The sequence below is a fragment of the Diaphorina citri genome, unplaced genomic scaffold (genome assembly GCF_000475195.1).
Source record: "Diaphorina citri unplaced genomic scaffold, Diaci psyllid genome assembly version 1.1 scaffold198, whole genome shotgun sequence".
Classification (NCBI taxonomy): domain Eukaryota; kingdom Metazoa; phylum Arthropoda; class Insecta; order Hemiptera; family Psyllidae; genus Diaphorina; species Diaphorina citri.
Genome location: NW_007377635.1, coordinates 48,074 through 74,749, shown reverse-complemented (window position 1 = coordinate 74,749; position 26,676 = coordinate 48,074). Strand labels below are relative to the sequence as shown.

The following is a 26,676-nucleotide window of genomic DNA, read 5'->3' as shown; positions in this document are numbered from 1 at the left end:
TCCTGTTGTGTCATTCCCCCCCCCCCCACCCACAAGGGCCCCCCTTCCATCTACCTTCTTCCCACCCCCTTCCTGTCTCCTTACCACCCCTTTCCTTCTACAATGTACCCCACTTAGCTACCCCCGCAACCAGCCCCTTTCGCCTCACAACCAAACCCCCCAACCACCCCCTTCCTGATCCGAAACCACCCCCGGTATCACCCCCTTCACCCCCATCCACAACCTACCCCCCGGTATGTGGGTGCGCGTGTGTGTTACTCGCAGCAGCCGAGACAGCGTGGCAGGGCGCTCGGCGCGGGGTAGGAGCTGAAGCTCAGCCACCCAACCACTTGCCTTTCGTCCTTTTTCGTCGCCAGTGTTGCTTAACTCGCACGCTTCAAATGTTGCCTCTCCGAGGGTGACGCTCCTTTTTCGTCCCGCGCGGGAAAAAAAAAATATTTGAAAAGTTTCAGAAAATCAGAAATTTTTGGATTATTTTTTGCTTTTTTTATCGTTGTTTGGTGTTTTTTGGAATCCATCACAGTATTGTCTTGTGTCCGATTTTTTGTGCGGTTGTTTGTGGTGTTTCCGCCGCTGACAACGACATTTACCTCTTCTTCTGGGCCCAGAAAGGCCGCCGTACTGACGTTTGGTGCGGTTATTTCGGTTTTTAGTGGTTAATGTGCCGCAACAGGGGTTTCAACGTGGTTGTGAGTATGACAACGGACTAGAAACTAGAAATGTTTGAAATTTTTTACCTCTACTGCTGTCAGAATACAAAAAAAAAACTATAATCTAGTAGATTTTTTTTTTTTTTTTTTTACTGTCAAAATACCAGGAAACACTAGGTCCACAATGTTTTGTATTTGAATTTCAATTTGAAATGGGAAAATGTTGTAGCTACTACTATGAATTTATTTTAATCTAGATTCTAGAATATTATTTTAATTTTAGAATATGTACCTATGCAGTGTGCATATTATGATCGAATTATGATTCTGCCTTCAACCATATTATACATTTTACCACATGATAGAATTCAATTATGTACCTGTTATACCATATTTTAAGTAGGTAGTGCTGTCAGCTAGACTGTCAGCTTTCAGGCCAAATTAGAATAAATTGCCTACCTGTTAGATCTTAGATCAGGAAGCTGTATGTATCGGGAATGCTATAGGTTATTATTATGTACCTATCTGTACTTACGATAAACTTTATTCAATATCACATCTACGAGTATCAAGGAAGCTATGTTGTTATAATATGAAGTTATGAGTTATAATCAGTTACATTATCATAATTATTATTTCCATGATTTTTATTATTTATTTACATACTTATCTAGTGTACAATCTTGGTGTTTTTGCTACTACTGATATCAACAGGTGCTATAGGTATCAAATGCAAGTTGTTTTGAAATTCCGATAAATTTTTTTCCCCTGTTGGGCTGAGCTGTTCCTTGTTTCCACTCGAGTGTCGAATTTAAAAAAAAAAAAAAAAAAAACAAAACAAAAAACAATGTTACTGACATTGCAGGCAATTAGTCAGAATAATGGAGAGTACAGGAGGAAGAATTTAGAACGAAAGTAAATGGTGTGTATGTTTGCCAATAAGAAGAGAGAGGGAGGGAGAGAAAAGGAAATGAGGACGAAGGGAGAGAGAAAGAAGGAAATGGAGAAGAGTTGATGAAAGAAGAGAACAATGGTGATAAATGATGCAAAAGACAGAATGATTCGGAAAAGATAAGGAAGGAAAGGAAGACCTTATTTGTGTAATGTTTCCTATTGTTGTTTTCTTATATTCCTTTTATTAGCATTGAGAAAAAGTTACAAAATAACATTATTATCAATAAGTTATCATACTTATCAAGATGCATCATTATTTTCAAAAGGAGTCAGAGAAATGGCCCGATTTTTCCATACATCTGATCTTACGATCAAACCGAATGACAAACCGTACATTTCCCCAAGTAGGTTACCCACAGTACGGAAATATTACACAGATTTGCGTCCACAGGTACGATTTCTATCGTAAGAAAATCGTATGTATCAGACCTGAAGTTTCACCTTATTCTGCTAGTAGCTAGTATGTCTTCTGTCTAACCCAAGAATTCCCAGGGCACTTCATCTTTAATCTTTTCCCCTTTTCCTCGGGTGTTTCAAAAGTTCAAGAACACCCTCAGGCCCCAAGGAATCAATAATATTAAGAACTAATTCTATTTATTTCGTTTTCGCATCAGACACACACAGAGACAACTTGTGCCTTCAGGAAATAACCTGGGATTTCATCCTTTCTCTAATTCCTCTTCCTATCTGCTTCTGACTTTCCGAGGTCTAAAAGTCGGCTAAAAAGGGATCTTTGCTGTTTCCTCCTCAGTCCATTCAAACTTCAGCTCTTCAGCTGAAGTTTTAGACGAGGAAAAATACCTACCTACCTACCTAAGTATAGTAATCAATCTCGTCTTAGTTTGGTGTACCACTGTCAAACAAAACTGTTAATACATCGCATCGGTCAGAAAATTTCCCAGAAAATCGATCAAACTACCCAATGCAATGCTCAGAGGGAGAACTAGCTCAAAGGAAACTGCTACAAGTTGCCCTTTAACAAACGAAACAAATCTGCTTCCAATTGTGAAAGGGAGAGCTAAAAATGTATACTGATATATCAGAAAACCGGTTAAACAAATCGTAGAAAGTTCGGGTTTTGGAGATTTCGCATCTATTTTCACGTCCGACCAGGAATATCAAATAAAATTTGCTTAAAGTTAATGGGAAGTGGGAGAAAAGTTGAGGTGAAAATGCCGAAAAACGCTGAAATTCTGTTTCCTGTTAATATAGGCCGGGCGGCGCTTCGAACTCTTGACGTTCGCGCGCCTCCCGGCACGCTTGATCAACTTCTCCTTTTTCTGAATCTTGGACGTTACCTTTAAATATTCATTTCTTCAATTCCATCTATCAAATCTTTCATTTCTTCATCAATATCAAGAATTCTGTTCCTTTCATTGTGTTGATTTTCATCAATTCTTCTACAATTATTGCTATCAAGTTTCTTCGACTCTTATTATTTTTTTTATTTTTTTATGACTTTCTAGTTTCTATAGTTCTGGATATTTTTGTCAAACTACAACTGTGCGTCGCGTAACATTCCTTTCTTTCTTTTTTCATCATTTCTTCCATATTTCATCTCAAGACGCCACGCCATGAGGATTAAATGGGGGAGTTTCAGTTCTCCCTCAGCCTTTGAGTCGAAAAAATATCTCTCCCCCAAGAGACGTTTCCAAATTCCCAAATTCTGATCACGATTTTTGGAAACATTTCGAGTTTCTTTTTAGTATTGTGTAATGGGGGATATAGGGAGTATTAGAGAGGTATTTCGTTGTTCCCCGCTTTTCTTCTTTCTTACCCTCTCGAAATGGCATTTGTCGTTGATGATGATTGGAAACATTTCGAGTTTCTTTTTAGTATTGTGTAATGGGGGATATAGGGAGTATTAGAGAGGTATTTCGTTGTTCCCCGCTTTTCTTTTCTTCTTTCTTACCCTCCCGAAATGGCATTTGTCGTTGATGATGATCTATGTGTTTCTTTGAAACAGACCATCTTTGAATTGGGGATTAGTATTGCACTAGGGACAGAGTCTGCCCCTTGAAGGAACTCTTGAGAGGTGTTTACAACTCTACACAGTGTTGATCGACGCGACGGACATTGATCGACTGAGATGTTGATAAAAAGTAGGTCGATCGTGAATGACACCGTCTATTTTATGGTTCGATAACATAGACCGCCTTTGTACGTAGCACTCAGTTATATATTAATGTAGGTACCTACTTGTTCCTATTTACTATTCTAGTATATCTACTACCTACATACTTTTATTATTTTATTATTAAGTATTGGTAATCAATCTCGTCTTAGTTTGGTGTACCACTGTCAAACAAAACTGTTAATACATCGCATCGGTCAGAAAATTTCCCAGAAAATCGATCAAACTACCCAATGCAATGCTCAGAGGGAGAACTAGCTCAAAGGAAACTGCTACAAGTTGCCCTTTAACAAACGAAACAAATCTGCTTCCAATTGTGAAAGGGAGAGCTAAAAATGTACTGATACAAACGTACTGACGTCTGACAGCAACTGACGTGAGAGAGAAAGCAACCCTCTCCAACTGATGGGGAAGAGACAGCAACTTTCTCTCCGTTAATAATGAAACAGGAGGAAAAGCAACAGCTACCGAAATGTGCGACAGGTAACCCAGATACCTCTGTTTCGAATGCCCGAAATTTTCCAACTGTCAGCCGAATTTTGAGATGGCGAGAGAAATTATTCATGGAGGCTGGATGGTTTAGAGTAGGTACATTTAGTGTACTAAATAATTAAAAAAAGATAAAAAAATGGAAATGGAGGATGAGGGGAAGAGGACTAGGATGAGGAGGAGGAGGAGAAGAGGAGGAGGAGAAGTACTGTGTTCTCTTTCCCTCTGTCCTATCTCTTTTACACTTTTTTCTGTTTCCACGTACATTCGAAGGCGCTTAGTTCTTTCTACTTACCTAACACGGCTCAAATTTGTCCGAAATGTGAAACATAAAACCAAGACAAAGTAAGAGAAAATGTAATTTAAGAGAATGAAGAGTAGAGAAGATGAAGAGAATACGGTAAGAGAAAAGAGATAAAGAGGAAAAGGAGAGAGAGAAAAAAGAGTAAGAGAAAAGTTTGTTCTTTATTTGGGTTCAAGTTTTAAAATAGCTTCATAGACAATTAATTACCACCACCTCTCTCCCCTCCTTTTCTCTCTCTCTCTCCCTCTCCGTTTCCCTCCCTCTCTCTCTCTCCTGCCGTCCCTCTCTCCTTTTCTCTCTCTCTTACTCTTATCTCAGGTACATATTTCCAGGTATTCTCTGTCTTCTTCCTTTCGTATCCCATTTTATATCTGGAAGAAAATAATCTGAAATGAAAAAGAAATTTAGGGATAGATAGATTAGAAAGATGGTTATTTTCTTTTTCAAGTAAAGTTTGTTTTCTTTATTTTTCTCTCCCTTCATAGTGTTCTCTTCCTTTCTCCCTCTTCCACTAACCATGTCTCTTTTCCTCTCTCTATCCCTCTCTTCCCCTCCTGTTCCTCCTTTCTCTCTCTGCCTCTCTCTCCATTTCTCCCTCCCTCCTTCTCTCTCCATCTCTCCCTCCCTCTTTCTCTCTCCATCCCTCTCTCTCTCTCTTGGTTTGAAGAAAGCAAACGCCGTGAATTTCCACACTTTCTCACTCACTCTCTCTCTCTCCCTCCCTTTTCTCCTTCTCTCTCTTCTCCGACTTTGTTTGTATACGGTTGAAATACTATGATGGAGCCATAAAGAAAAGAAAGAAAGAAGTAAATGACGCAAATGGGACTCTAAAAATAAACCTCGAAAATCTTAAATCCTCTTTTCTATTGCTTTTCCTCTCTTCGCCTCCTCTAGGTCCTCTTTCACCTTCAATTCCTCCTCCTCCTCCTCCTCCTCTTCCTCTTCCTTCTTCATGTCTAACTCATCCTGTTTATTTTCCCCTCCCCTTTCTCTCCCCTTTTCGTCTTATCTAGCTCCTCTTGCCCTTCTGTCTCCACCTTTTCCTCTATTCTTGTCTTCCCCAGATCTCCCTTTCTCTGATTCGATTCCTCTTTCACCTGCTCTTCCTCCTCCTCTTTCTTTTCTGACTGCTCTTTTAACTTCCCTTCGTTCTCCATCTCGAAGGCCTCTTCCTTTTCCTCTCTCCTTCTCTTCTTTTTCCTTCTGGAACTATACTTTTTTCAACCTCTCTTCCTCTACCTTGCCCTAACTCAGCCCCCTTCCTCTTATCCTCCTCCTTCCCTGACTGCTCTTTCAACTTCTCTACCTCCTTCGAGTTCTTCTCTTTCCCCAAGTCCTTCTCCTCCTCTCTTTCTCTCGTCTTTCTTAGTCAAACAAATTCGTTTCCAGCTACTTACTTTCTCACGGTTTTATATATGGAATTGGAAAATCCTCTGGAACATCTTTCTGGATTCTGGAATGACGATGTTACTTTTTTTTATGTTTTCTTTTTATCCCTGATCTTTTATATTTATCTGATTGATTTTGCTTCAGTCCGTGTGGGATGTTGTAGGTAGGCATTACGGTATTATTAGATATTATGTTGCTGTGAATGCTCGAAGTCGTGAATTGAAGTTGGACCGGAGGACGTTAAACAAGGAGTATACCAGCCTGACATTTCCTTGCTAAAGAAACAGCAAAGGTTGAGTTAGTTAGCTTAGTTGGTAGTGCGTCTGCCTTGTATGCGCGGGTTCGATTTCCGCCCGGGGCGGATTTTATCCTGATGGGATAATGTTCGTTCTCGGAACGGCTGGCTTTTTCCTATCCTGTCTTCCTTCTCTCTTCGATTTCGGGACGATAAGACCATAGCAGTTACAGTTCCCTCTGTCAAACCTCTGATATAAAAAAAAGTCCCGGGTTGATAAACCCCAGCATTAGATTGAATAAAAGTATGAAAATCTGTCTGAAAATCCAGCAATACGTTATAGCCTGGGTCAATTCTGGGGAGAGAGATACCCACATGAATGTTGTAAAATTCAAAACCTTGTGTAAATAGACAGAAGAGAAATGTGAAAAGGAAAAACGCATCAAAGCTCCATAAGGGAGAATGGGAAAGAAAACGGAGAGGTAGAAAACGTAATAAAATTCAAACTAATGAATGAAAATATTTTGATTGCTACGACAAAACAAGAAGAAGGGAGAAAAAGAGATGAGAAAGTCTACAGGGTGAACACGAAAAACGTTACCAAAAGGTAGGGATTTCCAATTGAAAATACTCGGGAGTTTTTTTCTTCCGTTATTCTCTACGAATTTCCAAAAGAAAATCTCGAAAAATCGAAAGCAAATTTGTAATCTCGAACCTCCATTAAATGGATTTTTGTTTTGAAATGACTTTCATCCCTAGATTTTTGGCAACGTTTTTCATGTTCACCCCGTATTAGGGATTTTTCGCTCTATCATGTGAAGGGAACAGAAGGTATCCATAGGTGTCTCATAAAGATAATGAGGGGTATAAAATATAGGGTGTATGAGTGACAGCTGATCTAGGTCCCTTATGACTTCAAAAGCGAGTCATAAAAATCAAAACCAATAAAAATTCGTGAAATGAATGATCATTGCGATCATTACGTCTGTGTGTGAAAAGTGACAAATCGATTTGAATTTCGAGGTTGATATTATGATGTCTCCCTGGTGAATTCATTATGGGGAGGTATTTAAGGTGTTGGTGTAAGGAATTGAGCATAGCACAATACGATCGCCCTGGCATTTAGGTCCAACTATCCATGGATTTTTGTTTTGAAATGACTTTCATCCCTAGATTTTTGGCAACGTTTTTCATGTTCACCCCGTATTAGGGATTTTTCGCTCTATCGTGTGAAAGGAACAGAAGGTATCATAGGTGTCTCATCTCTCATAAAGATAATGAGGGGTATAAAATATAGGGTGTATGAGTGACAGCTGATCTAGGTCCCTTATGACTTCAAATCGAGTCATAAAAATCAAAACCAATAAAAATTCGTGAAATGAATGATCATTGCGATCATTACGTCTGTGTGTAAAAAGTGACAAATCGATTTGAATTTCGAGTTCGAGGTTGATATTATGATGTCTCCCTGGTAAATTTATTATGGGGAGGTCTTTAAGGTGTTGGTGTAAGGAATTGATCATAGCACAATACGATCGCCCTGGTATTTAGGTCCAACTATCCGTATATGAACTATGTTTTCTTGTCCTTATACGAAGAACTTCAGATTCAATAAACAATAGACTACCTTATTCTGAGCACAGATATTTGGCCCCAAAATATTTATGGGTTAAATCTGCAAATGTCCTTACTAGTTGAGACCCCTTGCTTCAGACTTAACGCTTCCTTTATTACACTGTGTGAGAAAGCAACAAATGAAATGTCATAACAATGATTAAAAAAAAAAAAAAAAAAAAAAAAAAAAAAAAAAAAAAAAATCAATTCATATCAACAATAGAGAAGTAGGAGGGGTTTCTATATTTTTCTACAGATGAACAGATTTTTTACCGATTGAATTTTAAACATGTTTTCTTCGTCTTGGAATGAAAAATGGAAAAGGCTTCTCAAACTTTTCCCTACAAGAGGGACTTGGCCTTACTGACTCCCCCTCTAGTCTCTACTTTTTTCTCATTTAGAGAAAAGCTCTCCAATTTTAATAAAATTCAGAATTCTGTTTTAAAAAAATCGAACATTTCTCACAGGTTTTTTTATGTTAATTTTATGCTGCTGGAGGTAATGAAATTCGAAAAATATGTATAAAGTTTTTTCAGCAAACTTTTTTCTCAATGGTGTCGAAATAAATTTGAAATTTTTGATACGTGAAAAAAAGTCCCTTTTTTCCTTGAATACAAATGGACTCATTTGGAATTCTGGGGCACATTTTGTTTGCCTTTGATTAGCATAGAAATGAAGCTCAATTTGTCATTCACGAAGGCCATGGAGTTTTTGATTTTCATTGGAAAATTACCGACGTATGTAAATAGTATGGTATGTATGTTACTTAGGTAAATAACGAAAACAAGTTTTTGATTTTCATTGGAAAATTACCGACGTATGTAAATAGTATGGTATGTATGTTACTTAGGTAAATAACGAAAACAAATAGTAATATAAAATAATGTTCCTTAGAATCGTATCTATTCAGTAGGTATTCACTTGGGAATTGGAACTATTTTTCTGATTCTCTGAATGTTTCACCTTTAATAAAATGTAAAATATGACCTAATTGCAGTGCTATTTACTGACTTCTTAATGAATCCAAGGATACAGACATTTCTGACAAGCACTTACACAAGTCCTGTTTCAGCTCGGGCGACAGACAACTCCAGACAATGCTAGGTTTTGAAGTTTTGCAGGAAAAAAACTTAAACTTTAATATCCAGCAACTTTTTTCCTTGAAATTAATTTAAAATTAAAAGTTTCTACGAGCAGAAAGCTCTTTAAAGCGTCTGCTTTTGATGTAGCAAGTTAAAATATTCATGGACGGAGCTTAATATAACTTGTTCTGTACTAAAGCTGAACAAATACCAACAAATCACTTTGTGAAAAACATCCCATGCGATTAATGCTGAAAAATTTATCTTCCCTGAATAGACTGTTTATTTTCGAGCTCGGAATTCCGTGAATCTGTCCGACCGGTAATATTTCCATTCACGGAAAACCGGGATATTTTTAGAAAAGTACTTTTACCGTTTTCCACAATTATATACATATACTCGTATTTCTGCCTACATACCTACCTTAAGTAGGTACCAGGAATATTTAAAAGAAAACACCAGATATTATTTATTGCTTCTTTACTTTTTTTCTTCCTATTGTATCAAGCTAGGCTACTAAATCATTTTAAATTTAAACATTTTAAACTGTTCGTAGGTGTTTAACCGCCGTAATCTTTTTCAGGAATTTTAATTTATTGTTGCACCTACTGATTATTATTATTATTATTATTACCTATTGATTCATTTTATTTCATTTTAACTGACCATTTCATCTTTTTTTTCTATTTTATTTATTGTTGGACAGAATAATGACCAACCTAGTCTATAAAGATGTTCGCAATTTCGCAAACTTTTTTTTTTCAACAGTTGGAATGATCCATTTAAACTGCCGATCATTATTTTAATCTCATAAAAAATAATTTTTTTCTCCTTCACTCTGATGATTTGCAAAGCCGTATTTCTACGTATTTTGTTCTCGTCAAGGAAAAGACATTTGAGAGGTTTTTGAATGACAAAAAGATTGAAGAACGAAACGGTTATGTCTCTGAGACTCCTGACTGACTGGTCACTCATTCGAGCCTTTCACTTCGCAAGAAATGTCTGAAGCTTCTTCCTCTGTGACTGTGTTTCTATGATTTCATGGAATTTAAATAAAAGTTAACTTTTCCTAACAGAGACATAACTGCGGAAGATAGAAACATGGCTAAGTTTGACACACCCGGCAGACTGCCACGGGCCCCGCGCTTTTGGGGGCCCCGCGCTTTGAGGACTTACACTAGATATTATGGGGTTTTTCTAAAAAGAAAAAAAAAATCGCCTGCGGCGCTGAAAAATTTACTTTTGGTGAGACTGGATTTCTCAAGATTGTCACGAAACGGTTATGTCTCTGAGACTCCTGACTGACTGGTCACTCATTCGAGCCTTTCACTTCGCAAGAAATGTCTGAAGCTTCTTCCTTTGTGACTGTGTTTCTATGATTTCATGGAATTAAAATAAAAGTTAACTTTTCCTAACAGAGACGTAACTGCGGAAGATAGAAACATGGCTAAGTTTGACACACCCAAGTGTGGACTAAGGTAGTATCACTTACCTACTTAAGTTCCGAAGTTTATTCCAAAGTTTACTTGAGTAGTGAAGGTATTATCACTTACCTACTTAAGTTCCGAAATTTATTCCAAAGTTTTCTTTAGTAGGAAAAAAAAAAAAAAAAAAAAAAAATTGACTTTCGACTTTCTAACCAAAAGTCTTTTCAACCTATGTGTACTTTTGACAACCTATGTGTTCTTCCATTGTTTTGTAGGTCAATCAATCAGTCACTCAATCAACTGTTCTCTATCCCATGTCCTAAAATAACCTCCCGACAAGGCTGGTAGGTTTTCACCACATTTTGCTTAGGTATACTAATTCATCCAGAGATCCAAACGGGAAATATTGACCCTTCCATCACTGAAATTGACTCAAATTCAATTCACCGGTGCGGTGTGGGCGTTGAATACTGAAAGGCCCTGTCACTTCACACTCAGAGGGGGTGAATATGGTTGAGTGATATGTTGACAAGTGAAGCAACACACCCCCTCATGACAAGGTATTTATTGTCACCATTCTCCCGGTTGCTTAACAAGTTGTCCATCTTAATAATCTCGTCTGGACGGTTGTGGCTTTCCCACAGGATCAGAAGTGTTGTTATTGTGAGGGGGGAGGTTTTCCTGTTTTATTTCAAGGAAGTCTCAAGAGTCGAGACATTTAATAGGTATACAATGTCTTCTTGAAATTTAGACAATATGTTCTCAGATATTAAACAATATAACCTCAAAACAATATGTTCTTAGAGACATAAATGCCTCAGAAGCATTTGATTGTTGAATGTTTTGAACCTAGAAAGCCCTGAGGCGCGGCGATAGCACTTTAAATAGGTACGCCAGTTCCCAATAAATCACTGAAGTTAAGCAACGTTTTGGTTGGTGATTTTCTGAATGGGAATCCAGGGGATATGTACTCAACTGATACCTTGTGTCTCATGTGTAATGGTGCTTCATACTTCTCTCTCTCCTTCCCTATTTTATCTCCTCACCCTCTTCCTCCTATTTCACACCAATACGTTATTATCACAGTGGATATGAAATGTTAATTTAACATCAGCTTGTTTGATCGTTGATAGTTCCCTCTCTTTCTCTCTCCCTCCCCTTATCTCTCTATCACTCTCCATCTCTCTCTCCCTCCCTCCCCTGCTTTCTACCACTCAATCTGTCTTTCTCTTCCTCTGTCTGTCTCTCTCCTTCTCATTCTCTATCTCTTTTTCCCCTTCTCTCCTTATCACTCTCTATCTCCCTCCCTCTGTTTCTCCCACTCTGTCCCCTTTTTTCTACCCTCTATCAATTCCTCCCTCTTTATTTCCCTATCCAGCCAAGCTAATCCCTTTTATAGTTTGATTGCTTCCCTCCCTTTTCCGTTCCTCTTCTTCCTCCTCCTTTCTTGCTAATGCTATGTTTGTTTGACTGGGTCGTTCAGTACAAAGTCAAGAGCTACGACTCTTATTACAAATATTACATAGTTATTTTTGATTTACACTTTAGGTATTTGTAAAGAGGGAATAGAGAGAGGTATGTCTACAAATCGATATCAAACCTAATCACAACCAAATGGTTTTTAGCTTTGTGGAAAAATAGAAGAAAAATACACAAAAAGAAGGTTTTAAGTAGCTACCTGCTACATAGGTAACGTTCTTTTTTTTTCCTTGGCGTTTCGCTTTTGAACTGCGACCTGTTTTTGCGACCGTGTTAGCATTTTTCTTGTCAATATTTTTAATTTGCATATGTTTGTTTAATTCATCGGCGAGAAAGAGAGGGAGAGAGAGAGAAAGAAGGAGGGAGAAAGAGAGAGAGAAAGAAGGAGGGAGAGAGAGAGAGAAAGAAGGAGGGAGAGAGAGAGAAAGAAGGAGGGAGAGAGAGAGAAAGAAGGAGGGAGAAAGAGAGAGAGAAAGAAGGAGGGAGAAAGAGAGAGAGAAAGAAGGAGGGAGAGAGAGAGGGAAGGAGGGGTTTAAATATAGCTATAGGGCACTTCATAGAGAGGAGGAGAGGTAAAATACGGAAAAAGGAGGAGAGCAGGAGAGGGGACCTAAGGTGGATGTAAAAGGGAGGAAGATTAATAATATTGGGTGGGAGGGAGGAATACCGATAAACGAGGGGAGAGAAGAGAATATTGAAGTTAGGGGCGAATACTGAGATGGGTAGGAGAGACAATAGGGAGGTGGAAGGAGGGTTGGAAGAAGGGAGAGAAGTAGGAGGGAATCTCGCCACATCTGTGGGAAATATGGCTTTTGCCGCTTTTGATTGTAGGTGTATGGGAGAGAGGTTAGAGGGGACAATCAAGCAATATGTGTGAACTTGTGAAGTAATGATGACGGGGTAGTGGGAATTTTCAGTCTCATTGTCCTGCTAGTGACGCTAGTGTGAATGAAGTAATCAAAGTTTCTATTTGGAATAGCTTTCAGTTACATCTTTTGGGCCTGTTCTGTGCTACAATAGCCGTATTTTCATTTCCCAACATCCCCTCTTCTGAAGCTTGTTTCCTCTCTTTTTGCATGATAGCTCTTGTACTAAACCATAGAGAAAAATAGGGTAACCGAACTTCAGAAGAGAGGAATTTCCGAAAGGAAAACACGACTAATTTATGCCTACGCTATTGTTGATAGTTATTCTTGCTTCTTTCCCTTTTGTATTAATCGCAAACCCAGTGGTTGGCACGCCGAATCCTTCGTTTCCCGGCGTGGCGAGGTCAATAAATTTCACAAACCGTCAGATATCCGGTTCGATTCTGTTGCGAGTCACAACATATTTCACCCAATCTCAAGATCAACAATGCAAGATCATTAATAGTGATCAAACAGACGCGAGAAATACAATGCCCCTAACGAGACTCGAACCCTCTGGTGTGAGACTACGAGGTGTCAATGAGGTATTAATCATTTAATCTTAATCGTTATTAATGAACCTGTGGACCATCAACTGGTCTGGTTAAGGGCTGATTAACTGTCTCCCACGGATGAAGGGTTATGTGGAGAAGGGTTGAATCTTCAAACCTTTCAACCTATATCTGCTGATTCTTCTCGTGATAATTGTGACCAATATCTCTTGTGATGTGCAGGAATTTTCGAAACAGGTTGTGGAACTGCACATTTCTTTGTCATTACTTTCTCTTTTTCAGTTTATTACCTCAGATTTTCCACTAAACATAAGTTTATGTGAGGGTACAAGGTATATTTTTGTTATTTACTCGTATTTCATCGAAATTTGGTAAAAGAATAGACCTTGTTTATCCTGCTGAGATGGGACTGGAAAATTCTTTTACCTCCGCTGTGCTATTCAGCCCAGGTCTTGAGGTGAAAAACTGATGAAATATAAGTACCTCTTGAATATTTTGACTTATTATGGGAATAAAAGCGAAAAACTGACGAAAATGAGCCAGATGTAACTTTTGTATCCTGATATCCTTTCGAAGGATCATGTTTTTTTCCGCTCAATGCTGTTCACGGTACTTGGATTGCAAACCCCGATGTTTAATCCCTAAAGCTCCAGACATCTCTAGTGCCATTCAACTGTTTTAATTGGGTCCTTGAATGTGTTCCTAATCCATGCCATGAAAATTCATTGTAATAATCATAATAGAGGTTGGAGATTACAAGAAGCTGCGAACACAATGGGAAGAACAAACACTAATTTTATTCTTCTTTTATAACTTTGTTTTTATTTCCCTCGCTGTAAAAAATAATACAAATCTCAGCGGCAATGTACATATTTTCTTCAACAGTCGGATTTATTTTCTTGTCATCCAAGAGAATATTGTCCTGGGACTCGGAAATAAATTTTCAGACACAAAATCGAATATCCTCCGTTCAATGGACGGAAATTTGATAAATTTCCGGTCGGGGCGGTCGGTAATATCTGGCGTAATCTTATTAATGAAATTTTGATAATGGATTTCAAATTCGTCAAAATTAATGAAAAGTGCCCATTGTTTGTTTCTTCAATGGAAGAACTCCTGGACCAATCTTGAGAGTTTGGTAAAGATTGTTGAAAGAATATGTGTCCTGTAATCCTTAGCCTAAGACCGTTGCTTGTGTAACACACAATAGACAAGCAAAGGTGTCAATAACACCTTTTATCAGGGCCGGATTACCCATAAGGCAGAATGGCAGACTGCCACGGGCCCCGCGCTTTTGGGGGCCCCGCGCTTTGAGGACTTACACTAGATATTATGGGGTTTTTCTAAAAAAAAAAAAAAAATCGCCTGCGGCGCTGAAAAATTTACTTTTGGTGAGCCTGGATTTCTCAAGATTGTGGACCAAAATTTTTAAAAATTTCGCCTGCGGCGCTCTAATTTATTTTGCTCACTTTGGCGTTCAGCTAAAATTAGGATAAGAAAATATCTAGCAAAATTTTCAAAAATTTTGCCTGCGGCACTCTATTTTATTTTGCTCACTTTAGCGTTCAGCGAAAATTAGGATAAGAAAATATCTACGAATTAGGTACCTACGTCAAAAATTAACTTGTGACAAAGCATGAGGCACATATCTACCTACTTTTTGAAAAATTTCGCCTGCGGCGCTGAAAATTTTAAGTTCGATCAGCCCAAACTGGGGGCCCCGCGCCTTTGAAACTGCCCCGGGCCCCGCGGGGGGCTAATCCGGCCCTGCCTTTTATAATAATTTCCAGTTTGATTTTTTTTACGCATTTCCTTGACAACTCACAACTCATCTCTGTCTTCAATTTGCAAATCTTGAATGAACCAACTGACAACTGATTTTGATGATGGCTCATATAGGTATTCAAAAATTAAAATCTTGAATGCTGAGCCCACTGATTTTGACGGCTCTTCTGTCTTCAATTTTTTTTAATTTTGAATGGACCAACTGACCAATGGCCGCCATGAGATCCGCTATCATAAACAAAACAACACTATAAAAATGTAAAACGTTTTAACAGCTTCTCATGTTGGTTTTGAAAGCAGGAGGGTTGAGGGTTCAGAGAGATCATGTCAGGTTTTCTTCAAAATTCCAGGATTGTGTCCCCCCTTGTTTTTTTGTGCTCCGTCTCCTTTGCTTCTTCAGTGCTGAAGGGTGCACTTTGTCTTATGGGCAGCAATACATTGGTTAGTACTGATGGTCTAGCTAGCTGACAGACTTGTGGGGTGCACTCGGTCTCTTGAGATATTGGGAGAGCACTTTGTCTTATGGGCGGCAATACATTGGTTAGTACTGATGGTCTAGCTAGCTGACAGACTTGTGGGGTGCACTCGGTCTCTTGGGATATTGGGAGGGAGAAGCTGACAGACTTGTGGGGTGCACTCGGTCTCTTGGGATATTGGGAGGGAGAGGGATATTGGGAGGGAGACAAGACCTACCTACTAACCTAGCACCTACTTGAAGTTTTTTGTCCAGAAGTGGACATTAGATAACAGTTTTCCGTGATCTGATCATGATATTGATGACCCTCAGAATTGTAAAGATTAAAGACATTCTAAACATTATCACAAGATTGAGTCCATTTGAATTCTTCGGATATCATGAACATATTAGTCATGTTCTCACCCACCGTCTATGTTTTTCAAAAAGGTCCTGAAAAGCTGAAATACCGGGTTAGATTTTGAGAACCGATATGACATGGAAGAGGTTGATGGATGCTGTATCTTGCTGTCTGGTTGTGTTTTTTCTTGATTGTCAAAGTCATCATCATTCAAACTTCTGCATAGAGGTTGATGGATGCTGTATCTTGCTGTCTGGTTGTGTTTTTTCTTGATTGTCAAAGTCATCATCATTCAAACTTCTGCATAGAAGAGAGAGCTGTCTTTTTATTCATCATCATTTTCTTCAGTTGAATTATCGTCGGCTTAAATAGAAGATGAGAGGGAATGTTTTTTTACGGCTTTTAGTAATTTTATTGCCTTATCAGAGAGTAGAGAGATGGCAGTTTCATTTTTACTGCAGGATTTTTCAGTTTTACTGAAGGATTTTTTTTCTTTTTAGTATAAAGTGCATTGAATTTTTATGACTTTGCCTTCCCATCTATTTATTCCAATTTTATTTGTTTCATTTTCTAGACTGTTTTTTACTTTTTTTCTCATGGTTTTGTTGTTTTGAGTTATCCGTTTATTTTTATGTTAATCAACATCTCATTTTACCTATTTTTTCTAATCCATCAATTTTGTTTACAAGTGTTTTGATTTGTGTGCGTATATTTTTTTCCGACTTTTTTGTTTCTTTTTATAACTTTTACGATTTTTATGAAACGTATCATTTTTCGTGCCATTAAATCTTTCATTCATTTCGATTTTGTTCTTTTTCTTACTTTTTACTTTTTTTCACTTTGCTATTCGGTTGGTGTTTTTTGTTCGAGTAAGGTGTGTTGTTATGTTGAGTTCGTGTGTGTAATGCCTACGCTAAGGAAACCCAAGTTCAAGTATGTGCGAACTTTATCCTGGAATCGTGTGCAATTTGTCGACTTGTTTTGTCGGCGGATTTTCATTAGGGTGCGCCGGAAATTCAGGTAATTAAAAGTGTTTTCCTCGACTGTAACTTGGTGGAAATTGCGAAACTTAGTTTTCCACATAATATCTACATAATTATGTATTATCTAGTTTGCCTAACTCTCTGTACTCTGTATTAACTAATGAAAATGTTTTGTAATTTGGTCTTTTGTAAAATTATTCTGAGATTGAAAAGATATTCGCGGATTCTCGTTGGTTTATCATTTTTAACAGTCAGTTTTCCCCATCTTCAAGATTTTGTATCGTCTTTTATGTGGTGCCTTTTTTCATTATTCTTACTTCTTATCTATCCTATATTTGTTAAAACAATAACAATTGCTTTTACTTCTTTTTTGAAACATCTTCTTTTACATTTTTTTTTTCTTTTTTCCTTAGCTTCCTCTCTCTCTTTATTTGCCTGTTATTTACTCCGTTTTCTTCCTCCCTCTCCTCTCCCTCACTTTTCATTCTTCTCTTCATTTTTCTCAATGTTTTTCTATAACTCCCCCAGTCCCTCCGCCTGTCCTTCCTTTAACTTTCTATTTTCTCGAGAAATCTTCTCTCCCTCAATGGTGCTTTCTCGTTTTGCCAAATTATCAAAATATTGTAAAATTGCCCGCGGGAGTTGGAAATGTTTTACATTCGCTCTCCCAAATAATATTTATATATACTCTATATTATATTTATATAGGTATATGTATCTACCGCCCACGAACTCCATAAGGTAGCCAGACTGTAGGGCCCCGGGGGCCTGGAAAGGGACTCCTACTCGAGCGGTGGAAACAGGAATTATTTATTCTAGTTTCCGCCGTCTCTAGCAAGATTCTAATGTGAAATTTTCCGTTTTATTTACCTGAGGAAGTTTCACTCCCACACTCATTTGAAAGATAACTTCTTGGAAAATGTCTGCGCAGACCGTATATATCTTCTTGGAAAACCTCTATTGCAGACATCTGGTAGACCGGAGGTACTCAGGAACTCTTTAAAGAAGGAACATCTCTTTGTAGCGAATAGTTTGCAGGTTAGAAACTTCTGTAAAGTTCTCATAATTCTTGTGAAACCCTCTGCAAAGTTTTGTTCATAACCGTTTTTCAAGAGTTTGCAAAAAAGTACAGTAAAGTTGAACTGTAGATTGGTGTCAACATCACAAGACTTCTTATTACTGTGTGCACTTGGAAAAGTCTAGAGACAGATATCTAATTTTCCAACTTTTACGGAACATATTTTGAAGGTACCGTTCATTGCGTATGTCTGATGGGAAAAGGCTAAAATAGTACGTAACGATCTAATACAAGTCACACTTGCATTACAAGTTACAAGTTGCCTCGCTCATAAATATTTTACAAGTTCGTAATAAAATTCTTCCATTGCTGTTGATTAAAAGAAAAGTTGCCTTTGCCGTATGTTTACTTTGCCAGGGAAATGGGGAAAAATTAACCCTTTGAAGTGCTCTCTTGGTCAGCCCTTTCTACCAACCAGTTTCATTCTCGTCGAGGTATTTATTTCCCTCTTGTTAGGGAAATTGACGGAATTATTACTCTCAATGTCATGGGTAAATGAGGTATTATCTGTCTGAATAGTCTAGTGGTTAACTTGTTGGACTTCGGAGCAGGGCCCCCCACGAGCTCAAATTTTCTCCTTTATTGTAGGCCAGAATATCGCCTCCCCCTCAACAGAATCCTGGTTACGGCCCTGCTTCGGAACACCAATCAGATTGCTGCAAATGTGTGGACTACTTAAGGAGGTGTACGTCACCTTATTACTTCTAGGTAGGTACCTACCTTAGGTACTCGAAGTCATCCTCCTACAAAATCAGATAATCAAAGGGTTAACGCAAGAATGTTGTAAGTAATTTCCCTTCACATGGCGTCATTAAAATTATATTATTCATGATTTTCCTCTCCCCTCCCCTCCTTTACCACTCCCCCTCCTTCTCCTCTTCCCTTCTATTACACCTCCACTCCTCCTTCTCCTCCTCTCGTCCAGGCTTGAAGTTTATGAGCTTTCGGAAATGTGTTGCTACCTCTCCTTCTCCTATTCCTTCGTCTCCTGCATTCCTTTTCCCCTCCCCCTCAGTCAATTTGTGTTTGCAAAAACGGCTTTGAAAGCTGTTGCTTGTTTCCCCCCTCTTTCCCTTCCCTCTCGGATTTCACCACCAACCCTGCCTCCTTCTTATTCTTCTCCTCCTTCTCCTCCTCCTCCTCCTCCTCCTCCTCCTCCTCCTCTCTTTATTCTTTTTCTACTCCTCAAATTTTTTATATTGTTTTATTAAAATCGGCACTTTGAACACATTTATTTCTCTCTCTCCCCCCTTTAGGCCCCCTGGGTCAATAGATTAACATTATAAATAATACATTTTGCAATTTGAAGACTGAAGACTGCAATTTGAAGCAGCTAGGTACTCAAAGATTTTTTTTTTTTTTTTCTTCTTTTTTTTTTTGCCAATATCACGGACACGGAAAGCAAGTAGGTAGGTAAGCACTACGTAACTGACATCCGATAATGAGTAGCTCAGTTAGGTGTCATATTATGAAGTCAAAGTAGAGCGAGCAATAAGCAGAAGTGAAGAAAAATGATATTGCTAAAGTAAGAAGTAAAGAGAGAACGCTCGAAAGTGATGAAAATTACAGACGACGAAATAACGTGGGAGAGAAATTTGAGACGTGAAAAAACGTAAAATGGGAAAGATGGTCCGTGGGTTGGAGAAGAAAGAGGAGGGGTGAGAGAGGGGAAGAGAGAAATAGAGAGAAAGGTAGGGAATGAGGTAGAGAGAGGGGGGAGGGAGGGAGAGAGAAAGGGAGGGAATGGGAGAGAAAGAAAAAATGATGGAATGAGAGAGAGAGAGATTGTGTGTGAAGATAATGTCTTGTATACCCTTATAATGTCGGTTCATCATATCTCTTTCTCTCTCTTCTTCTTTTTTCCTGTTCTTCTTCTCTTCTCCCTCCTCCCTTTCTTCATTTACCAAATTGGGAGGCCTTTTTGCACTTCCCCTTCTTTTCTTTCCTATCTCCATTTTTCTCTCGTTCGTCTCTTTTTTTCCATCTCCATGTCATGTTCCATTTACTCCTTCTCCTTCTGCAACGCGTTTTTCCATAATCTTCTTCTTTCTCCTTTTCTTCCATTCTCTTTGCCTCTCCCACACACATCATTCTTTTGCGTGATGTTTTCATATCATTTACTTTCCGCTCTGTTCTGAGCTGTAGGGCTAGGAGATGGATTGGAAAATTTGTCTTCGCCTCTACCATGTGCGTTATGTGCTCCATTTATAACGCTACGAACGTACGAACTGTTTCCGGGTTTTCCATGCTTGATTTGTTATCCGACAACATCTTTGTTTTGTTTTCTGTTATAATAGCTTCTTTGTTCGATCATTTCGTTTGTCCGAAACTGTTGTGCAGTTGTTGAGGTATTGGATTTGTAATCGAGAGGACTATGGTTCGAATTTCAGAAGCGATATAAAACAATAATCGAGTTTCGCCGAACCAAATGAATGGGCTAAAACACTCCTCCATTTCATTTAAAATCCTATTTCTTTCAAAAATAGGTGTATTTACTACCAATTAATGCACCTATACTAGACGTTCCAAAATCTTCCACCGAAAGTGTTTCTATAGAAAGCAAAAAGAAGGAATAAAACAGACACGTCTTTGGTTAATATGGTTCACATTTGACAAACCGTATAAAAATGTAAAATTTTATCGTGATCTTATGTACGTTTATGAATATTTTTATTGCCTTATAAACACAGACATCCTGACTGTTAGCATTCCTTTGTTTAATGGGGGTTTCTGACAATTTCCACGGCCCATAATAAAATTCCGTCAGACATCCTGACCTAGTTTCTGTTCGCTAATGACATTTTTCCCTCGCTCCCACGGGCGCTCTTTTCCACCCAACTTTCCACCCTCTCCTTCCCTCCAGAGCCTTCTCTTCCATTTAGCTTCCCACCAGCTTATTTCTTTCACAAAGCATTCCGAGGTTTTGCATTTTGTTCAAAGACACGATGCACCACTTGTTTCTTCTTCCGCCGTTTCTCGTCCTCTGAAGTGTTTGTGAAAAGACCTCCTCCTCTTCCTCTTCCTTGTCCTTGTCCTCCTCCTCCTGCCCTCCTATTCCTCTTTTTCCTCCTCCTCCTTTTCCTTCTTCTTTTCGTCCTCTTCCTCCTCTTCCTTGTCCTTCTCCTCCTACTCCTGCCCCTTCTATTCCTCTTTTTCCTCCTCCTTCATTTCCTTCTCCTCCTCCTTTTCCTTCTTCTTCTTCTTCTTTTCGTCCTCCTCCTCCTCCTCCCATCTATTCCATCTCTTTGTGCAAATTCTGCCTGGGAAAGAAAAATGTGAAGTGGCTTTTGTTCTGTCGTGTATAATCTTTTGTTTTGTGTAAAGCCAGAAACTACTGGAAAAGAGGGGGGGTGGGTCATTAGGCTCGTTTCCAGGGTAGGGCGGGATTTTAGAATCGTTTTCCGGGTAGGGAGGGGGTATTTTCCCGTAGGTAGGTACTTGTTAGGAGCAGTTTTTGAGAAGCGAAGCGAACGCAGACCTTCTGGTTTGACTTTTAGAACGGTCGAGATGGAAGAGGACTGTGGGAAAATCGTAAATCGTCCAGGAATATTCAAGCTTTTAATTCGGTCCTTTTTTTTCTAAACTTCCGCTGTCCAAAAGCCAAAGACGAAGCACGAAACTTTGCCTTTTTTGTGTTCTTCAAGCCTCACGTTTGGGGTGGGGAATGTACTTAATTTAGGTTCTGTACAGCCTTTTTTCTATCCCTTATTTAGGTCAAAAATAATAAAATTACTTCTGGAGTTGCGAGCTTATAAATTATTATTCAATTATTTTGTCTTGTATACATATTTGTTTTTATGTTTTTCTTCTTCTCCGCGAAAACTTTCAACTGAGAAAACTTTGGCGAAGAAAATCTCTCGTCGTTTTTTTCCATCAAGGATAAAGGTAGGTACCTACTTGTTCTTCCATTCTACAAAAAAATGTTTTTTCCATTGTTGAAGTTGAAAACTTTGATTTTTCCTTTTTTGCTGAAGTCTGAAGTTGAAATTTTTCCTCCAGGAAATGTTGGGAAACAAAGGTATGGTCTCTGTTTCGAGTCATGTTAAGTCTGTACACAAACTTGACTTCTTGCTAATTGCCAGGAAAGGCAGAGAAAAGTTTCTGAAAAATATCCAATTAGCAATGATAAGCAGACACGTTTGTAGTAACACACTGTTCGTTGTAAACGCCTCTGCGCGGTTTTCAAAATGAGGGCCGGATGGCGAAAACTGTTCCCATTTGTATACGTACGTACACTTTCGTTAAGATTAAGAGCTTCATTTTTGCTCGTTTACTATGGGACGGACTCCCCTCAACACATCATTGTTTGAACTCTGGCCCCTCCTCCCCCAACAAATTCCTGAATACGGTCCTGTAAAATAGTCATCGTATCAAATAGCCGTGTTGAGCTCGTAAATATAGTCACATGGCAGAGGTTCTGCTAATATCACATGTAGGTTAACTGTTCGTACACAATGGAGGTTTACCGGTCATGTAACTCAATCTGCCTGGCCAAGGTGTCTTTGTTTACTTTGTTCCGATGATGCACTCTACACCCTATCGTGTCACCTATTAGCACGAGGTCCGGTCTTACCAATTAGAGTAAGGCGAAAGGAAAGGGGTGAACTCCCGAATAATAGCTCAGTAAGCTTTCAAGCTTTCAAGACTTACTCCCACCCCCACTCAAATTGCAACTTGCAAACCGTCTCGAATTAGATTGCTAAATTTTTAGAACGTTATTTTACCATTGAAATTGTTTTAAGCATCCAATTGCTCAAAATCTAAGAATTTCAAAAATACACTCCGATTCCGCTAGGCATTTGCAAGAAGTTTCTCCTAAATTTACGGTACGGATTCCGCCAAATGAGTGATACATCTCCTTCCACTTGACTCTCGAGTTACAACGCTACTTACCATACGCCAAAACTTGATCTACTTCTGACTCCCTTATCACGAATCTCAACCTTAATCCTCTGGTAAGACCAGCTCTAACAATAGTAGTATTAGTATGGTAAACCGATGATTAGCTGAAACGTATTAATTGAAATCACATCGAGACCATTCGAGAGTGCCAGTCAACTTTTGTCAATGAGGAAGTCACAGTAATTGCTGCTTCCTCGAATTAATCGCGAATCCAGGAGTTGATTTCACACAAATTTACTCTTTTGTTTTATTAGTTTGCATTTTGCATAGAAACATCCATAATAATGTTATCAGTTTATCAGATAACGCCCATTTTTCGTGCTTTGTAAGTTGCTTCTAATTTTGGATTTTTGGGAAATTTCCGCTCTGCTGCTTTCACTTCACAAGAAAATGTCAATGTTGTGACAATCGATCCTCAGGAAAGTTTCTTTCTAAATTTCTAGACAACTCCCTTTATTCTGATTTCTTGTATTCCGAAGGGGCTAAAGAAGGCTCGTTAAACCGTGCCAAATCGCTCAATGTTTTCTATCTCGTATGCAAATCTTCAACAAAAACGAAGTTTGCCGTGGGATGTTTCGTCAAAGCATTGTGCTATCTCTCTCTGTCATCCGATATTCCTTGTGTCACATGAGAGAGGTAGAGGTACACTTTTTATTACGGTGAGAAGGTCACCCCGCTCACCATCACTCGACACATATATCGTTCATCTCTTGTTTATTTCAGTCGTCAAATAAGGGACCTCTCTTATCCGCGTTGCCACAGAGTACGTTCAACCCGGTCGGAGTAGTTTTCCGCGTTTGAGTGACGTGGTGAGACGCGTTTTCCCTGTGACGGAATCAGGCTTCTTGGAAAATCTCAACAGGAGGAACTCACGACAGTATCTCAGTCACTCTCGCCTAGGACGTCTCATCTTCTGGGAATTCGGTCCCGGCCTTTCTCCTGCATTGCCACCCCGTAGTCACTGCGGCGGACAGATCCAATTGGACTGCGAAATTTTGACAGTCTAAATTGCCATGGACTCGTTTGGAACCGTTTTATCCAAACCTGTTGTGAATGCCTTTTTCATCCGTACGTTCAAGGCCGCGAAATGCTTCATGCTTCTTATTGTTTGAAAACTGAACTAATCTAAAGAGTAAATTTGACATCTTCTCAGGTAATTTTTTAATTCTGATTAAAACGAGTGACTAGTGTTCTAACTAAAGTTTTTCTTGAATCGAAATCCTGAAGGTAAGGAGAGAGCTTTTTGTGCATGCGAAGTGATCACATGGGTGGCTGTTCCGGGAATGGATAGAGTTTTGAGCGTGCATTCACATTTTAATAAACACGTGCAAATTCCTGTGGCTTTTCGTGTTTGGGACTTGCACTTGCAGTCCGTACGTGCTCGTAGTCTATACGTGGTATTTGCAGATTGCAGTCAAAACGTGCTTTGGACTCTTGCACCTGTGTCTAATCTATTAGAGTATCGATATTGAACGGCCATAAAACCAGGCAGTTATGAATGTTAATATCCATCAACGTACGAGTACATTATTTTGTAGTTTATCCGCGTGCAATATATCAGCAAACACCTCAGGAACATCATTAAAATTGTTTACATAACATTGTTCTTTGGCCCCGCTTCATGCTTCATTTAGAACTGCCTCAGTTTAACTGCACGCATACTCTTCTAGCTCTTTATGTACCGTATAGTGTGTAGATATCCTTTATGTATAGGCGTATTGATTCGAATGTGAATACTCTCATGGAATGTTCTTAAAAACTGCAAATATGTATTCATAATTATGTTAAAGTACTTCTTAGCACGCTGAAATCAGTATTTTACAACTTCCTGTGAGAGAATGTTCGAACAATAACGTTAACAGCGTACAGTTACTCGTGTATTGTGTGTTAGGAATTTCAGCAAGAGTTCAGTATTATTCAGATCGATTGGAATATTCGTACCGGAAGTAAATATTGAAATTTCCGAAGTGTAAAACGTACAAAACACTCGTAGATGTGATTTAAATAGATAGCTTGGTGAATGATGTGTGTGGGAAGTACCAATAAATCAAAGAAGTCCATTTCTAGTTTTGACTGTAGCTTCCAGTGAAGAATACTTAGGGGTATCCTAGAACAATTGAAATTCAAATACAAAACTCATAATTATTTATTTCCCCATTGAATTCTTAGGTTTAATTCAAAATATAAATATTTAGTAAACATGATTTTGTCATTAGTAATTTTGCTTTCACTAAGTGATTTTCCGTAATGGCGTGACTGTCCATTTGAAACCTACAAGGTCAATTTAAACAATGCAAAAGCATTCGGAAAAGCTGAAAGTTCGCATCAATGAGTTGGCTGAGCAACAGCTGCTACAAGAGCAGCAGGAAAAAGAATTACTCAGGAAGAAGAATGTTGTGTCCGGGCAGGAAGGTTGTGAGAGTCCGATGAAATCACGCAAGTCCAGACAGATCCTGTTCGACCCCATCAGAAGATGGAACTCATTTCATAACTCAAGGGACAAGAAGTCATACAAAGTGACAAGTAACACGAATTTACCATATCTACAAAACCTCGTTCAATTCAAACAGCAACATTCTGCCAAAATCAATTCTGCCACGAATGAGAAATTCCCATTTGATTACACCACATCTTCCTCTGCAACCTCTTCTCCCACGTTGGTTAGTAAAGGCATTAAAACGGTTCTCAAAACTTCTAGTCAAATAACTAACATGGTTACTGATAACTCCATATCATCCTCTCTATCAGAAATCAATTGTTTCAAGAGCCCAACGAAGAAACAGTTCTCATCTCCGAATTTATTTCTAGATCCAAACAAAATGTATCAGAAGAAATCAAGACGCACATCCTCTGATTGTTATCAGAATGTTCACGAACTCGAACGATACACCCTTAGTAAAAACTTGAGCTCGAGCAATCCTGATGATTTGGTGAATCTCTGTCCAAGCACCTCCAAAACTGAACAAGCGAAAGAACCAGCCGTTCAGTCCAAACATGATATAGCCAAGAATAAAAACATATCTTCCGATGTACAAAAACATGACCAAGGGCTTCCTAGCACCTATCAGAAGTATACCTGCTCCAGTCTTACAAATAGTCCTGTCAAATTCTCAAAGTTACCCATTGCTTCCTGTGATAATAGAAAACATTTAGACCCGAACGTTATTAGCCGAACCAAAGATATGTGCTCAAACATGGATGAAAACAAACGATTAGAAATAAGTCGAATTATGGACGACAAGCGTAGGAAAAGTTTCCGATGTACAAAAACATGACCAAGGGCTTCCTAGCACCTATCAGAAGTATACCTGCTCCAGTCTTACAAATAGTCCTGTCAAATTCCCAAAGTTACCCATTGCTTCCTGTGATAATAGAAAACATTTAGACCCGAACGTTATTAGCCGAACCAAAGACATGTGCTCAAACATGGATGAAAACAAACGATTAGAAATAAGTCGAATTATGGACGACAAGCGTAGGAAAAGCGATTTCACGATAGATGAAATCAAACGCATCATCGGAGATTCTCGGAAATTAGATGATCTGCGTAATGACACCAAAACTATTGATGAGGACAAATCTTCCAGTGAAACATCATCCGAACATAGTCGCAAGTCTTCCACCCAGAGTTGTCACAATGAGGAGAACCCCAGTGAAAACTCGGAGCTTAGTAAGAAAATCGTTACCATCCTGCAGGGAGATGAGAAGTACTTTACTCGGAATATGGAGGAGAACAGAATCAACAACGAACGTTCGAAACGGAACCTCTCCATCAAATTATCTTCAAATGATAACAAGACTTTAACACCTTCCTGCTCCTCTCTCACACCCCTGAGTACACCTTCCACTCCGATCATCATCAGCTCTACCTCTGCCCCTCTCATCACCACTACATTACCCATACCCATTGTCAAGACTGTTCAAACGCCCAGGATAAAG

General features: G+C 38.8%; 1 protein-coding gene across 1 annotated transcript; it reads left to right on the top strand.

The window, feature by feature from the left end:
* The first annotated feature begins 470 nt into the window (after nt 1–470).
* Nucleotides 471–26,012, top strand: LOC113466018. The gene is made up of 2 exons (XM_026821066.1): nt 471–689; nt 24,907–26,012. Exon 2 carries the CDS (start codon nt 25,029–25,031, stop codon nt 26,010–26,012), a length of 984 nt encoding a protein of 327 aa, XP_026676867.1. The 5' UTR covers nt 471–689; nt 24,907–25,028.
* Nucleotides 26,013–26,676: the final 664 nt, after the last annotated feature.

What these genes read in the sequence shown, in the direction of transcription:
- LOC113466018 (XM_026821066.1), top strand. Translation starts at nt 25,029, where the DNA reads ATGCAAAAGCATTCGGAAAAGCTGAAAGTTCGCATCAATGAGTTGGCT.